This window comes from Lucilia sericata, unplaced genomic scaffold, assembly GCF_015586225.1.
Source record: "Lucilia sericata isolate MDLA Ls3-8-SP2 unplaced genomic scaffold, ASM1558622v1 Contig000758F_arrow, whole genome shotgun sequence".
NCBI classification, from domain to species: domain Eukaryota; kingdom Metazoa; phylum Arthropoda; class Insecta; order Diptera; family Calliphoridae; genus Lucilia; species Lucilia sericata.
In genome coordinates this window covers 85,184-99,930 of record NW_023994755.1, presented here as the reverse complement: position 1 = coordinate 99,930, position 14,747 = coordinate 85,184, and the positions used below count along the sequence as shown (strand labels likewise).

The 14,747-nt window shown below is 31.1% G+C and overlaps 4 protein-coding genes across 6 annotated transcripts in view; 2 read left to right on the top strand and 2 right to left on the bottom strand.

Moving 5' to 3' along the window:
• The first annotated feature begins 374 nt into the window (after nucleotides 1-374).
• LOC119607896 (dnaJ homolog subfamily A member 1) lies at nucleotides 375-5,810 on the top strand. Of its 2 annotated transcripts, none has more exons than XM_037962024.1 (3): nucleotides 375-568; nucleotides 3,553-4,842; nucleotides 4,927-5,810. In XM_037962024.1, exons 2-3 carry the CDS (start codon nucleotides 3,751-3,753, stop codon nucleotides 5,035-5,037), a joined length of 1,203 nt encoding a protein of 400 aa, XP_037817952.1. In that variant the 5' UTR covers nucleotides 375-568; nucleotides 3,553-3,750; the 3' UTR covers nucleotides 5,038-5,810. The 2 variants fall into 2 exon arrangements, with proteins under 2 accessions (XP_037817952.1, XP_037817953.1); XM_037962025.1 differs by having other exon boundaries at nucleotides 530-971.
• A 1,276-nt stretch (nucleotides 5,811-7,086) lies between these two features.
• The window catches only part of LOC119607889 (protein AAR2 homolog), a 66,692-nt gene continuing 59,031 nt past the window's right edge, over nucleotides 7,087-14,747 (top strand). The window contains exon 1 of one of the 2 annotated variants that reach the window (XR_005231770.1): nucleotides 7,087-8,351. Coding sequence is in view for 1 of the 2 variants with exons in the window: in XM_037962015.1 (XP_037817943.1) it covers nucleotides 7,192-8,319 (1,128 nt within the window). In the remaining variant the exon portion in view is untranslated. Of the gene's footprint in view, nucleotides 8,513-14,747 lie in introns of those variants that run through there. The other variant, XM_037962015.1, reaches the window with a different exon arrangement.
• Nucleotides 8,352-9,273, bottom strand: LOC119607893. Its single transcript, XM_037962021.1, has 2 exons — nucleotides 8,767-9,273; nucleotides 8,352-8,706 (listed from the first exon to the last, which is right to left on the bottom strand). The coding sequence occupies exons 1-2, from the start codon at nucleotides 8,859-8,861 to the stop codon at nucleotides 8,469-8,471; spliced, it is 333 nt and encodes a 110-aa protein (XP_037817949.1). The 5' UTR covers nucleotides 8,862-9,273; the 3' UTR covers nucleotides 8,352-8,468.
• Nucleotides 10,317-13,570, bottom strand: LOC119607886 (WD repeat-containing protein 36). Its single transcript, XM_037962011.1, has 5 exons — nucleotides 12,616-13,570; nucleotides 12,221-12,542; nucleotides 11,898-12,152; nucleotides 11,665-11,841; nucleotides 10,317-11,547 (listed from the first exon to the last, which is right to left on the bottom strand). The coding sequence occupies exons 1-5, from the start codon at nucleotides 13,444-13,446 to the stop codon at nucleotides 10,361-10,363; spliced, it is 2,772 nt and encodes a 923-aa protein (XP_037817939.1). The 5' UTR covers nucleotides 13,447-13,570; the 3' UTR covers nucleotides 10,317-10,360.

Genomic DNA, 14,747 nt, shown 5'->3' with positions numbered 1-14,747 from the left:
GCGTGCAACACTGAGTGTGTTAGAGGAAATCAACTCTGTAAGTAAAATACAACCCTATGGCATTGCCACATTAAAAAAAGAAGTGAATTGCACAATTAATAATATTATATTTTTAATTTATTTATTAAAGGAATATTTCGGTGAAACATTGAAAAAAACTAAAAATTAGATTTTCAGCCTAAATCAATGTTTCATTACAATTTTTTTTAAATACATGTTACTTTTTAGCTAAATATCGTTTCTTTTTCACACAAAAATATATAATTTTATAAAAAAAATCTTGTAAAAAAGGTTTCGATTTTAGCTAAATCATCGTATTTTATATTTTATATCAATATATAAACTTTTACCCAAAAATTTTTTTTTAACAAAACTAATAAAAATTCTCATTCAATTAAATTGTGGATAAGACCGTTCACTTCCCTATTAAATCAGGATGGCAGCCCTTGTGTAAAACTGCCTTATCGACACACATGTTCATTTTCTAGAAGAATCAACGCCATTTTTACGGTAAAAATAAAAAATTGACATTCGTGAAATAAAATTTCTGCGCGACGGATCAATTTGTGTGAGTTTACAAAATTATTTTTCATTACAATTATCTTAACAAAAAAAAAAAAATAAATATACTAGAAAGGGGTTTCTTATACTTATAACAAAAAAACAAAATTTATTTGAACAAAGTTCCAAAGAAACAAAAAGAAAACATTGTTGACAAGCAGCTGAGAAAATTACAGAAAAATCAAAGTGCAAAAAAGAAATTCCATATACAAGTTCCATCATCATTTAAATAAACTAACCTCTAGAACAAACATCGTCATATTTTTCACAAAGAAAAAAATTCAATTGAAAAGAAAAAATATTTTGCAATAATAGTATTAAATTTACAAATATTGTTTTGTGCCGAGGAATTATTAGAAAAAAAAAAAAAAAAACAGATAATTTATTTTTCATAATTTTTTAATAAAAAGGTAAAAGTGTTTAGTAAGAAATTTCCTTTTGCTAATTTTTTTTATAACTGTTACCAAGTGACGCATAAAAGTGTAATTTTTAGTATAATATAGTAATAAATTATTTAAAATTGTTAAATTTTTCTTGTAAACTTTTATACAAAAAATTTTCAACAAAATGAAATTTATGTAATATTGGAAAAAATTGTGCAAATATGATAATTTTTCTCTAGTTACCATGTTTTTTCTTTCCTTTCGCTTTAGAAAGCACCTGCCTTTGTCTGCAATAATAAAAAAATATAAAAGACCAGCTATCCCCAGGGTAGTTTTGTTAGAAATAAAAAAAATGTATAATTTTTTATATGAATTTCTTTAAAATGTGCTTTCTTTAATTTGAGCTTTTGTCTAATATATTTTTACAGTTTTAAAATTTAGCATATTTGCCAGTGTAAAGTCATCATTATGTTTAATTTTTTTTCTAATTACTTCCTTACTTTGCATTTTTTATTTTATACATTTCTTTTTTTTTCACATGTGGAAATCAATAGAAAATTCTTTTTTTTTTTTTTTGCATTTTGCGTGTTTTCTATTGTTTATTTGTGGTTGTGCTGTGTCTTCGTGTTCGCCATCATAGCGTTGTATTTTTTGAACAAAGCTGCCAGTTAGTTATTTAGAGTGATTTTCCCATTTTGTATTTCGAGAATCTAAAAAATGAGAAAAAATTTTAAATTGTTTATTTACAGTACCTTTTCAGGATTTTTTTGTTAAACAAAAAAAAAAAAAATAATAAATGCTAAACATTATGAATGACTAATTTAATGAGTTATATCAAAGGTAAACTCATGCATAAATATAGATATGTATGTGTGTGTTAAGTATGCAAAAAAAATATAGGTATATCTAAATAAAATTCTAGAATAAATATACTAAGTTGAGATAATTTATACATTTTACATATTTGTTTATATTATTCTTTATCACTTTGTAATATTTAGTTCTTTTCACTGAAAAAAATATTATTGATAGGGATATTTCAAAATTTTGTTTATTAACTATTCACAATTTTATCAATATTTTAAGAGACAGAATTAATTTTCCTGGGAATGGTGTCGTAAAGTTGAAAATTTTGTATAAAGTTGGTCTATTTGGTCGATATAGAAGAATTTCTGATCATAAGATAACGACGCTATAAATTCTTTCGTCAACTTCAATAGAGTTTACAAGTAAAGACGATAGGCTTGGTTCTGGTAAACTCTGTGTAGTTTTATGTCTCAGACAGAGTTAAAGGAAACCCATATACTCGCAAGTGTCTTCAAAGCGGAGATCCCAGTGATCATGGAATGGGCGGCAGTGATCGTTTATATTGATAGTCGTATCACTGAAGTGTCATACCGTACATTCTTGCTTAGATTTTATATATTGTTTAAAAAATACTGTGTTGGGTGTTTGGGCACAGTTTCGATTCTATATCTAAATATATTTAAAGTTTTACCGGATGACCACTGATAGATTTTGTGACTGTGTCAATATATTGTGATACTGTATGATGATTTGCAAGATGTCCTTGCCTCAGTGGTTTGGGAGATTTTAGTGAATTTTTAACAGACCTGGGCGATTTCCATTAATTTTGCATTAACATTAAATTAAAAAAATATTAATTTAATGTAAAAAATATTGCATTAACATTAAATTTGTAAAATTTAATGCATTAAATTTGCATTAACATTAAATATTTTTGAATTTAATGCATTAATTTTACATTAACATTAAATATTTTTGAAATTAATGCATTAATTTTGCATTAATATTAAATATTTCTAAAATTAATGCATTAATACATTAAATTCAAAAATATTTAATGTTAATGCAAATTTAATGCATTAAATGTACCCATGTTAATGTTAATGCAATAAACTTGCATTAACATTAATTATTTTTAATGGTGAAAAAATTGTTAATGCATTAACATATTTAATGCATTTATCCCAGATCTGATTTATAATAGACTTTGACGAGGAATCATTTACATATATCCTTCCTATTTTTATTTTATTTTGTTTAGTTATGATTTGAAATGTATGAAAATGTATTAATTTTTTACTCTAAAATAATTTTTTTTTATTGTGGGCGTCATAATTATAGGTGAATTCTAAAAATGAAATTCTAATAAAGTTTAAAAAAAATTATTTTTTTTTTTTTTCTAAGAAACTTTTTTTAAAATGTTTATAGGTATTATGCGTTTATGTTCCACCTACAAAGTAACGGTTTTTCAGCTAAGTTTTTATAGGATTATAAAATAAAATTATAAAAATCTTAATAGGTTGTAATTTTGAAAATATTTCGAATACAATTTTCTATATGAAAAAGTGAACTTTTAAATTGAATACAAATAGCATTTTTTAATTAAAAAGCGATTTTTACAAGTTATACTATTAGTGCTATAATATATTAAAAGTCTTTAAATAATTGTACATTTCAATATACATATACTTATTCTAAATAACCCCCGTTTAATTATTATTCGTATGGCATCACTGCACTTTTGGATTATTTTATTTGGTCTTATTAAATTTGTTGTTTTTTACATTTTTTTTTACTTCAGGTCCTTTTCATCCCCTTGACATCTTGTGTGTGTACAACAGTAACAGAAGTAGAAAAAGAGTTTAATAAAGAAAGCAAAAAATATATAAACGAAGAACAAAGTATTTGAGTGTATAAGAAAAACAATCGTCTTACGAAAATTTTTTATACAACACAAATTTAAATTTGCAAAGAAAAACTACAAAAATCGAATTAGAAAATGGTGAAAGAAACCGCATATTATGATATTTTGGGTGTTAAACCCAATGCCACACCCGATGAATTGAAAAAAGCCTACAGAAAGTTGGCCCTTAAATATCATCCAGACAAAAACCCCAACGAGGGTGAAAAATTCAAAGCCATCTCTCAGGCATACGAAGTACTCGCCGATCCCGACAAACGTTCCATCTATGACGAGGGTGGCGAAGCTGCCATAAAGAAGGGTGGCGCAGATGGCGGCGATTTCCGTAATCCTATGGACTTCTTTGAGAGATTCTTTGGCGGCGGTTTCACTACAAACAGACGTCGTGAGCGTCGTGGCAAAGATGTTGTTCACCAGTTGTCCGTGCAGCTTGAGGAGTTGTACAATGGTGCTACCCGCAAATTGGCTCTGCAGAAGAATGTCATCTGTGACAAGTGTGAGGGTCGTGGTGGCAAGAAGGGAGCTATTGAGAAGTGTATGCAATGTCGCGGTGCCGGCTTGGAAACTCGCATCCAACAGATCGGTACCGGCTTGATCCAGCATGTCGAACAGGTGTGTCGCAAGTGTGCCGGTACTGGTGAAATGATCTCCGAAAAGGATCGTTGCAAGCAGTGCGTCGGCCGCAAAACGGTGCGAGAACGTAAAGTTTTGGAAGTTCACATTGACAAGGGTATGCGTGACGGACAGAAGATTGTATTTAGCGGTGAAGGTGATCATGAACCCGATTCACAGCCTGGCGACATCATCATTCTGTTAGACGAAAAGGAACATCACACATTCGTACATGCTGGCACAGATTTGATGATGAAAATGCCAATTCAGTTGGTCGAAGCATTGTGTGGTTTCCAACGTGTTATTAAGACATTAGACGATCGTGATATTGTGATCACATCGGCGCCCGGTGAAGTCATTAAGCATGAAATGACCAAGTGTATAATGGATGAGGGTATGCCACTGTATAAGAATCCATTGGAGAAGGGTCGTCTTATCATACAGTTCGAAGTTATTTTCCCCGATACAATTCCAGTCTCCGTTATACCCCAACTGGAACAGTGCTTACCACCTAGACCAGAAGTAACCATTCCAATTGATGCCGAACAAGTCAATTTGGTAAGTTGAAAGATGGATAAAAATATCTTAGCTTAAGTTTTTTATTAATAATTGATTATATTTTATGTTAATCTTATTTTTTAGGTTGAATTCGATCCTAAACAGCGCAGAGATCAACAACATCATCGCATGGCATACGACGAAGATGATCGTTATGACGAAGGACCCAGAGTGCAACAATGTACCACAAATTAAGCTTGTAAATAGGCAAAGAAAAAAATTAACACACATCCACAAAACAAATGCGATTGAATAACTTACTAAAAGCAAAAGTATATCCACGCAAAAGCAAAGCAGCAACAACAACTACTGTAAACTTTACTACTAACTCTCACAATTCCTTTAAAATAAAATAAAAAACATATAGAAACATACCATACTCTCCAAAACTACAAATGCATCTGGAAGATAAAATACATACTATATACAAAAACATAAAAAAGATTATTATTACAAAGAAAACCAATAACTGTGAATTTAAACGCAAGGAGCGCGATTAATAAGAAGAAATTTCGAAACAGCTAACATACATTCACACTAGATATTTAACACTTTAGCTAAACTACAACAAAAAAAGAAAAAACAAATAAAAAACAAAGAACTCAATATTTAATTGTAAATCAACAACACTTGTTGTATTTATTGTGTTTTGTAGATCCTAAAAAAATCTTTCTAACATTGTCCCTCCACACTTTGCACTTTTTTTCATACATATTGTTGTAACAAAATTTCGTTGACCAACTGCAGCAGTTGCAGGCAACAAATAACGAATTTATATTGAGTTATTTTACTTACACGAATGTATTTGAATACAAGAAAATTTAATTTCTTCTATTTTTATTATTATGATGAAGCTTACTTATTGTATATATTTCGTAAATATGATACAACAAATATTTATTTTTGCTACTTTTAGTTTTCTTGCTAAATAAAATCTTTGAAGTTACAATCTTCCTTGTAGAAAAAAACATGCATACATACATATATACAAAATCAAAATTGTCTAAGAATCTAAACACTACCGGGGGTTTACTTAGAAAGTTGTTAAAAAAACAAATGAATTAAATTTTGGAAACATTTTAATGTGTTTAAAAATTTGTTTTTTCGAAAGCTTTTTCTTTTGTTTTCCTCTCATTCTCCATTTAGTTATGAGTTGGAAAAGCAATTGCAGTTTTATGTGAAAATTTACATATTGGAGAAAAATTATATTTAAATAGTAACTGGATAGCATAAACACAATATAAATATTATAAACAATTAAAAGAAATAAAATGGTTAGTTCAAACGAAATAAAGATAAATTATTATAACCTAGAATTTGAAAATGTGTGTATAATTTGATTTTCTTTAATAGAGTTTTAATGTTCTACTCAGTTTTGCAGGTTTTAGTTGGAGGAGGACATGTAAAAACTTGCAACAAAGACGTGTACGGGAACAGACATAATAACCATATCTACATCCATAGAGAAACATATGTCTACTTCGTCATTTTGACAACTCAATTGAAATAACAAACAAGATACATAATTGAACCATTAGATCTTCATATAGAATAAAAGACTTTGTTTTCAATATTTTTTGATATTAAACTGCATATCGTTAGTTGAAATGCAAAAGGATTTGATTAGAAACAGTCACTGCATCAAAAAAAAATGTCGCAAATTTTTAGATTTCTATTGTCAAAAATAACTACATTACTCACATAAAATTCAAAAAGGGCTTAACAACAAATTTCTCATATCCGTAAGCAAGATAATAGTGTTTGACGACACACTTATATTCAAATATATTTATTGATGTTAGGATATAATGGATTCTGCGTTGGAATTACTATCCATAAAAAAATTGAAGCCGTTTAGAGTCGTAACACATACAATACGTACTTTGTGCCGAACTGCGACTGACAGCTCGTGTTTAATGTATTTGATAATATTAGAGCGATCCCAATTAATACGTTATACTTGTGCACGGTATACTAAAGTTGTCAAATATTCAAATTTGGCGTACGTAAAAGAGGAGAAATAGAAAATGACAACAATAACAAAACTGTCTAAATTGTTGTTTGTCGTTTGATTTTTTATATTGGGCTGTCAGTCGCAGGTGGACGCAAAGTAATGTATGAGTTTGAGCTTTAAAGGAGTTCTATTAAAGTCTCATAAATCCCTAAATAAATTTGAAACATCTGGTAACAATTTGAAAATGTGCAAAAAATAGAAAATCTGGCAGCAACAATTAGCAAAAATAACAAATTTTCCCGCCAGCTGATCGAATTGTTGACAAGAAAATTTTTAAAAGAATTTAAACGTTTCCCAGGTTAAACAAAAGAAATAATAGTGTAAAAAACTACAAAATGAATAAAGATAACTCTTCAATGGACATGGATCCAGAAATTGCCAAAAAGCTATTCAATCAAGGAGCTGTATTGTTTATAACTGGTGTCCCTAAAGGCACGGAATTCGGCATAGACTTATGCTCGTATGTAATCGGAGATAATTTCAGAGGAGTCAAGATGATACCACCAGGACCTCATTATGTGTGGTGTGCAGCTACGGGTCCCTATGGTGATATAGCGCCCAGAGTGGGTTTTACACATTTTTTTGAAGAACAAGAGCTGTTGGTAAGGGAGTGGGATGCAAATAATGAAGAGTTGAGAGATAGGCAAATAGCCGAACCTGAGTTGGAAAAGCGTCGCTTAAAAGAGAATCTTAAAATGTTAGATTCTTATTTGGCGCCTTATGACTTTCGCTATTGTGGGGAATGGCGCAAACTAACCGATACTATTACCAAACAATGTGTGGCTAGATGTAGGCCGGCGTTGGGTACGATACGCACAAATGTTGAATTATTATCATGCCCTGACGCAGAAAGACCCAGAGGCCCCTTAACGGAAACACATCCATCAATGTCAGCTAAATTGGTAAATGATGAAAACGACCTGCTGCCTCAATTAAAACCAGTGGAGGGAACAGCACCTAGATTTACCTTCGTGCCCGACCGTATACCCAAAAATTCAACACCGGCCGAAATATCGAAACACTCTTTGGATTGCATACAAGCCTGCAATGATTTACTAAACAATTTTAATCCGACACAAGATTTGATACAGGAAATACAATTATCTTTTGTTTTCTTTATGGTCGGCTATTCGGTCGAATCTTTAGCCTACTGGCGCAAAGTTTTAGCTCTACTATCACACTCAGAGGAAGCTGTCAGTAAATACCGTCTACTATATATGAAATATAGTGAAGTTTTAGTGCATCAGTTGCCCCATTTACCAGAGGAGCTAATGGAAGCCTCTGAACGTAATACCGTTTACAAGGATATACGCTCATTACTGGTGAATTTAAATCTTAGTGGTTTGCATAAAAGTGCCGAGTTTTTATCAAAGAAATTACAAAATTCAATGAATTGGACATTTGAGGGATTGCTGGATGAAGATCCGGAAGATATGCCGGTTGTTGTAGAAACAAATGAGTAATAAGAGTTAACAAAAAAGCAAATAACCTGCACGTAAGTAATATTTAAACATTTATTAGTTTTATTATTGTATGTAGTAATTGTTATAATAAAATTTGTCATAAAAGAGGTTAAAAAAAGAGAAAATGATTGCCGTTTGTAGGGCATAAACTATTTAAGTTTTTTAGGTTCCTTAACTAAATCTTGTTCCTCAACATTATCAGCATTTTTAAGTAAATTTTCTTTTGCCTCTTGATTTTCGTCTTTATTTTCCTGTTCCTCATCTTTGTCAATTTCTGCATCAGCTATTTCTTTTTCTAAATCCAAATTATATTTGGCCGCCAACTCTTCCAGACGTTTTTGATTATTTTTTAAATAGCCCGGCAGATAAAATATAGTCTGCACCATTCTAAAAGATTACGATTACAATTAATATATTAATTTATTTTTATTATATTCTTAAACTTACTTTATGAGCACATAACCCGAAATGGCCAACAACAAACAGGTGCATGATGTTTTCAACATCGTCCAGTAGTCCACTACCACCTGCTGGTGCTTCATTTTATCACAACTATGGCAATTAATTTTTAAACTCAATAAAAATGCCTTTGCTGTAAAATAAAATCTCTGAATTATTTGTTCTTTGAATTTCTTGGACCTTTTTGTGTTCGATTAGTGACAAGCCTTCAATCACACGTAGTCATAATTTTATAACTGATTTATTTTTTTTAATATTTTTCATTATAGTTCTGTTGATTTTTTTTTGTTATGGTCATATTTGTGGCATATGGGTCACTGTGGTTACTACCCATCCAAAAGGCAGGTGGGACAGGTGTTTTTTTGTAATTTTATCATGTGTGTTTTTTGTTTTCTTTAAATTATGGGGTATCTATTGTTTATCAATGAATTTACTTGAATGCGTTATTAAGTTAGGGGTTGCAATAAGTTATCACCTGATGTACTTGAATGCGTAGTTTGTTAATTTGTTAGGGATTTCCACGTAAATCGAGAAAAATAATATAATTTTACATGATCATAAATAAGAAATCTCTCGATTGCATTTCACCCGATATTTAATACAGTGAGGAGACTTTATTAAGAAATACTGAATTATTTTTTATTTAAATAAATTGTTTATATAGATAGAAATGTAATGTATTAAATATTAAGAAAATATAAATGTACATTATTGGACTTTTAAATAATATCAGTGGGCATAAAACTTTAAATGTACTGAAAACCCTTCACTCAATTTGCATACATTAATTGTACAATGAGGTGCCTTTTGAAAAATGTCGAAGAAATTTCAAACTAGAAACTTACTATATATATATCTGTCTGTCTATCTATCTATCTATCTATCTATCTATCTATCTATCTATCTATCTATCTATCTATCTATCTATCTATCTATCTATCTATCTATCTATCTATCTATCTATCTATCTATCTATCTATCTATCTATCTATCTATCTATCTATCTATCTATCTATCTATCTATCTATCTATCTATCTATCTATCTATCTATCTATCTGTCTGTCTATTTAATTTTTCCACATTTCTTCTGTGTTCTTTTGGGGGACCCCACTAATGAACGTTGTAATATTTTGTTTTAGAAAAGATGTATATAGTTACAGTTAATAACCTTATGAAATCAATAATATTAAAAATAGTATTTATCAAGTTATAAAGTAATTATCGTCTACTATGTCAAAGTGATGTCGTGGTCTTAACATCCCTTTCACATTCATCATTACTTTTAATATATATATTAATTTTCTAAAATACTGGCATAAGTCACACAAATAATAAAGTAGAATTAACTTAAATTTGTTATATTTAGACCATAAGGATTCATAAAATACAATTATTAAGTTAGGACGTTATTGTCGTAAATATATTATACATACATGTGTATGTACATATGTAATAGAGTTCCTATTACAGGCCGTTTCAACGCAAAGGTTTTTCTTTAATTTTCCATTTAAATTTTATTTTTATAAAAGTATTTATAAACATTTAGATAAACTTGATTTTTTTCATAAAACTATTACACACTTAATGTACAAAATTTCTTAAGGCTGCTACCACACCCATGCCATACATGAGTTTTTCTTCCACTTGTCTCCATGAACTTTCTTGTACTTTAGACAATTCTTCTAAAGTCTCCATTACTTCAGGTATTTCAACTAAATTTAAACCATGTGAACGTAAAAATACACTTAAATATGATTGAGCTAATTCGAAATTTTGATTAGATTCAAACATGTATTTCAAGGTTTTCAAGAACTCTACCATGGCCTTGACAGTGCCACCACCTATGGGATGTAAAGATTTTACCTCGAAGTCAATCATTGAGGGTCCTAATTGTTTGAGATGTTGTACGCATTTTTCATAGTTTTGACTCGATGAGGTAGCTTCTAATAATTTGCCGAAATTTGTTAGATTATTGAGAGATGTTGCTTGCAAAACACGCGACTCCAAATCTTCATCATCTGATTTAGCGTTGATAACATCAAATTTCATTTCTAAACCTGCCACTGTGGGCAGGAAGAAGGGTGCTTGCTTGGGTACTTTGGGTGGTGCCTTGGGTTTGTTGCGTTTTTTGATGATATCTAAATCTAAAAGATTTTGCCATCTAGATGCTGCCACACCTGACATGGTAATCAATTCCTTAGATAACTGTTCAGGTGTTTCATATTTCAAAGCAATCTCTTCGCCCAATTCCTCCACTTCATCATCAACATCCATAGAAAGTTCATCTACAGCTTCTTCCAAGTTCAATTGATCAGCCACATTTGATGGTAAACCCACATAGGGAGCCTCAGCTTTGGGATTAATGGAACGCAGAGAAATTTGACTGAATAACATCTTATTGGCCCACAAATAAATACCCAAATTATTGACATGGGCTGTGGCTAGAAAATCTCCAGTTGGTGACATTGTTAGAGAAACACAAGGTTTTTCTACTCTAAAATGATCAATCATATATGAAGAGGGTATATCCCAAATTTTAATGGTAGCATCCATAGAGGCTGATATCAGCCAACGACTGTCGGGGCTAAAAGTAACATCATTGATTTTGGCCGAATGACCCTGAAATTTACGTATCACTACTTTGGTGTCCAAATCAATAACAAGTATGGTGAAGTCAACTAGTGCTACAGCAATCATGGCACTTTCTCGATGACAACGTATTAGGGAAATACCATCTTTAAACTGTATGCGAGCTAGAGGTTTATCAGCTGGAAAGAAATTAATGAAATTATTTGCAATGCTAGGAAATAAATGAATATTTTAAGGTTTTTTGACCTAGTTTTAAAATAACATTTTCAGCAAAAACTTCAAAATTTCTCACTTACCATTTTCCTTAAAGTGCCAAAATTTCAATAAACCATCACTACAACCGGTAACCACCACCTGATTCAGATTATCAGAAGCCACGCCACGTATGGCAGCCTTATGAGCAGGATTACCATAACTAGCTCTATGAATACCCGATTGTATATTAAAACGTTCAACATCACCACTAGAATAACCTGACGAAAGTATTTCGAAAATTAACTGAAATTTTCACAAAATATACAAAACTTACCAATAATAACAAAATTACCACAATGGGTCAAGGTAACACATGTTGTTTCTGCCTTAAAATCTTTACGATTTCTATTGGTAAACTTTTCGGGTATCAAATGATGTTCACCCATACGATTTTTATGAAATGACCAGGTTGTGGTTTGTATAGTGCCCGTATGAATGGCTGCAATATTGTCCCATTCCTTTTCGCGTGTCAATTCGGTGGTAAATTCAATAATGGGTGGCATGCGATGATTGTCCTCTTGGAAACGATCTTAAAAATGGAAAATGTTTTTAGTTTAAATTTTAAATATAGATTTCAATTTTTTTAACTATAATTACTTTTCTTTTTCGATGCTTTTTTATTGTAACTAGCTTTGCCTAAACTTTTATTTAAAGTTTCTGATATAATGCTAAAAGCTCTAAGAGAACTATCCTCTCCTGAGGATAATATAGTACGACCGTTACTGCCATGATAACGTATACATAAGGGAGGTGCATTGTGTCCTTCACGTATGCGCAACATACGTGCTCCTCCATCGGATAAATCAAAAATCCATAATTTCATAGAATTGTCAGGGGAAGTGGTAAGAATTAAAGGTTCATTTGGCAAACAAATGGCGGTGGTGACGGAATCTTCATGGGCTTGCAATTGACTAGCAATCTATAGAGAAATATATATTTGAGAAAAAATTATTAATATAAATGAATATGTATTTAACATTATAAAATCTTACCTTCTTCTCCTCCAAATTCCAAAATGCTATATAACCATTTGTACTAGCTGATGCCATAATTGGTGGTCCATCTGTGCGGAAGGTAATTTTAGAAACAGCACCCCAATCTTGCTTAAATTCCATTAGCACTTCATCAAATTTCAAATTAATTACAACAATGGTGCCATCTTGATGACCCACTGCCACCACATCAATGGCAGGAGCTGGTTCAATACAGGTCACACGACTTGCATGACCAGTAAATGTATAAATTAAACGATTATCCTTAAGATTCCAGATCTTTAGTTGACCCTGCTTTGAACCCAATACCACCTTATTGATATAGGTAGGAGGATGGGCAATGGCAGTAATTTGAAATTCATCTGCATTAAAAGGAACCTCCAAATACACTTCTTCTTTTACAATATCCCAAACTTTTAACACATTAGCCTCATCCACCGCTATCAAATGCTTAGCAAAGGGCAAAAGTAGATGAACATTTTTGGTGTGTCCCTTATAGATGTGTCTTACATGCTTGCCAGCACGCCAGGCATAAATCCATTTATTACAGGCCGTATAAATATGAAAACGATCTGTGGCCAAGGCGGTAATTTCATCGGGATGCTGTCCACTGACATGCAACAAACGGAAGTGGTTAGAGGTGTAGACTTGGAAAGAACGTCCTATGCAGGTTGTTATCAAATTATCTTTACGCCTCAGTATATAGCGTACCACTGCTGGTATGTGATTGCTTACATAGCCCAAAGAACGATTGCGTCGAAAAATCACACTACTATCACGCTGTTTTCCTTTAAGGCTTTTGTCTATTTCATTTCCACCCGAATTTGTCATTTTTCTTTTATTTTTATATGATTTTCAGTTTGTTTTATTTAATTTTCACTTAGAATTTCTTAAAAATTATTAAAAACACGCGGAACTTGTCTGTTGACCAACGTTTTTATTTTTCTACTTTCAATTGTCAAATGATTGAGAGAGAATGTGTTAAAAAGAGCATTTTTTTTTGTTTGTTATTGTAGTGAACACCACCAGATAAGCAACATGTGCTACACTGAGCAAAATTATGTAGCTGCAATGAGTTTGATAAATTCTTAAATATTTTCTTTTATTTTGTTATCTTAAATGAATATGAATTTTAAGATAAACATTTATTGTATTTTAACATAAACATGCATTGTATTTATACCCTACACCACTATAGTGGGGAGGGCATTATGAGTTTGTGCTGATGTTTGTTACAGCATGACGTCCTTTGGCCACAAGGACGATGCCTATTGAAAATGGTTGAATTTGGTCCATTATTTTACCTAGCCCCCATACAACCTGACCTTCCGATTTGGGGTTTTTAACTCATAACTACGTCAAATATATTACTATTTCTCCAAAAATTGGCACAACTAAGTTTTATAATGATCGGCCGTCGTTTGACCCTAGCCCCCATGTAAACTCCCCTTTAAAAATATCTTAAACGTCCAAAAATTTACTTATATTCATTAGTATCGCAATGAAATTCAGCATAACTAAGCTTTATATAAAAATACATTCTTCCTCTCAATTTGTTAAGGATCGGCCCATATTTGACCTTAACTCCCATAAAAAGCCTCTTTTAGAAACTTTGTTTTTAATCAATAAATTGCTTAAATACATCGGAATTAAGGTAAAAATCAACTTAAAGTTTCTTTATGAAAAATAAATGGTGTTGGGTATCATATAGTCGGCCATGTCCGACTATACTTTTCTACATGTTTTTTCTATATAAAATTCTTACATTGTTTTTACAAATTGTTTCCATTGTTTTTACAATTGTTTCCATTCTTAAATAATGTTCCAATTGAAAGAAACAGTGCGAAAGTCCAATTTTTCATCAAAAATGGATTTTTATATAAAGAATCTAAAATCAGCTGTAATCCTTGAAAAACGCTGAAAATCGGCGATCATTCCAATTTTTAATCAAAGCCGCTGTAAATCCTTAAGTAACGCTCCAATTGAAACAAAACTGTGAAAATCTGTGATCATTCTAATAAAAAATATTAAATTTTTATATGAAAAATCTAACATCAGCTGTAGATCTTCAAAAGCCACTCCGATTGAGAAAATAGTGAAAATCTGTGATCATTCCAATTTTTCAATAAAAA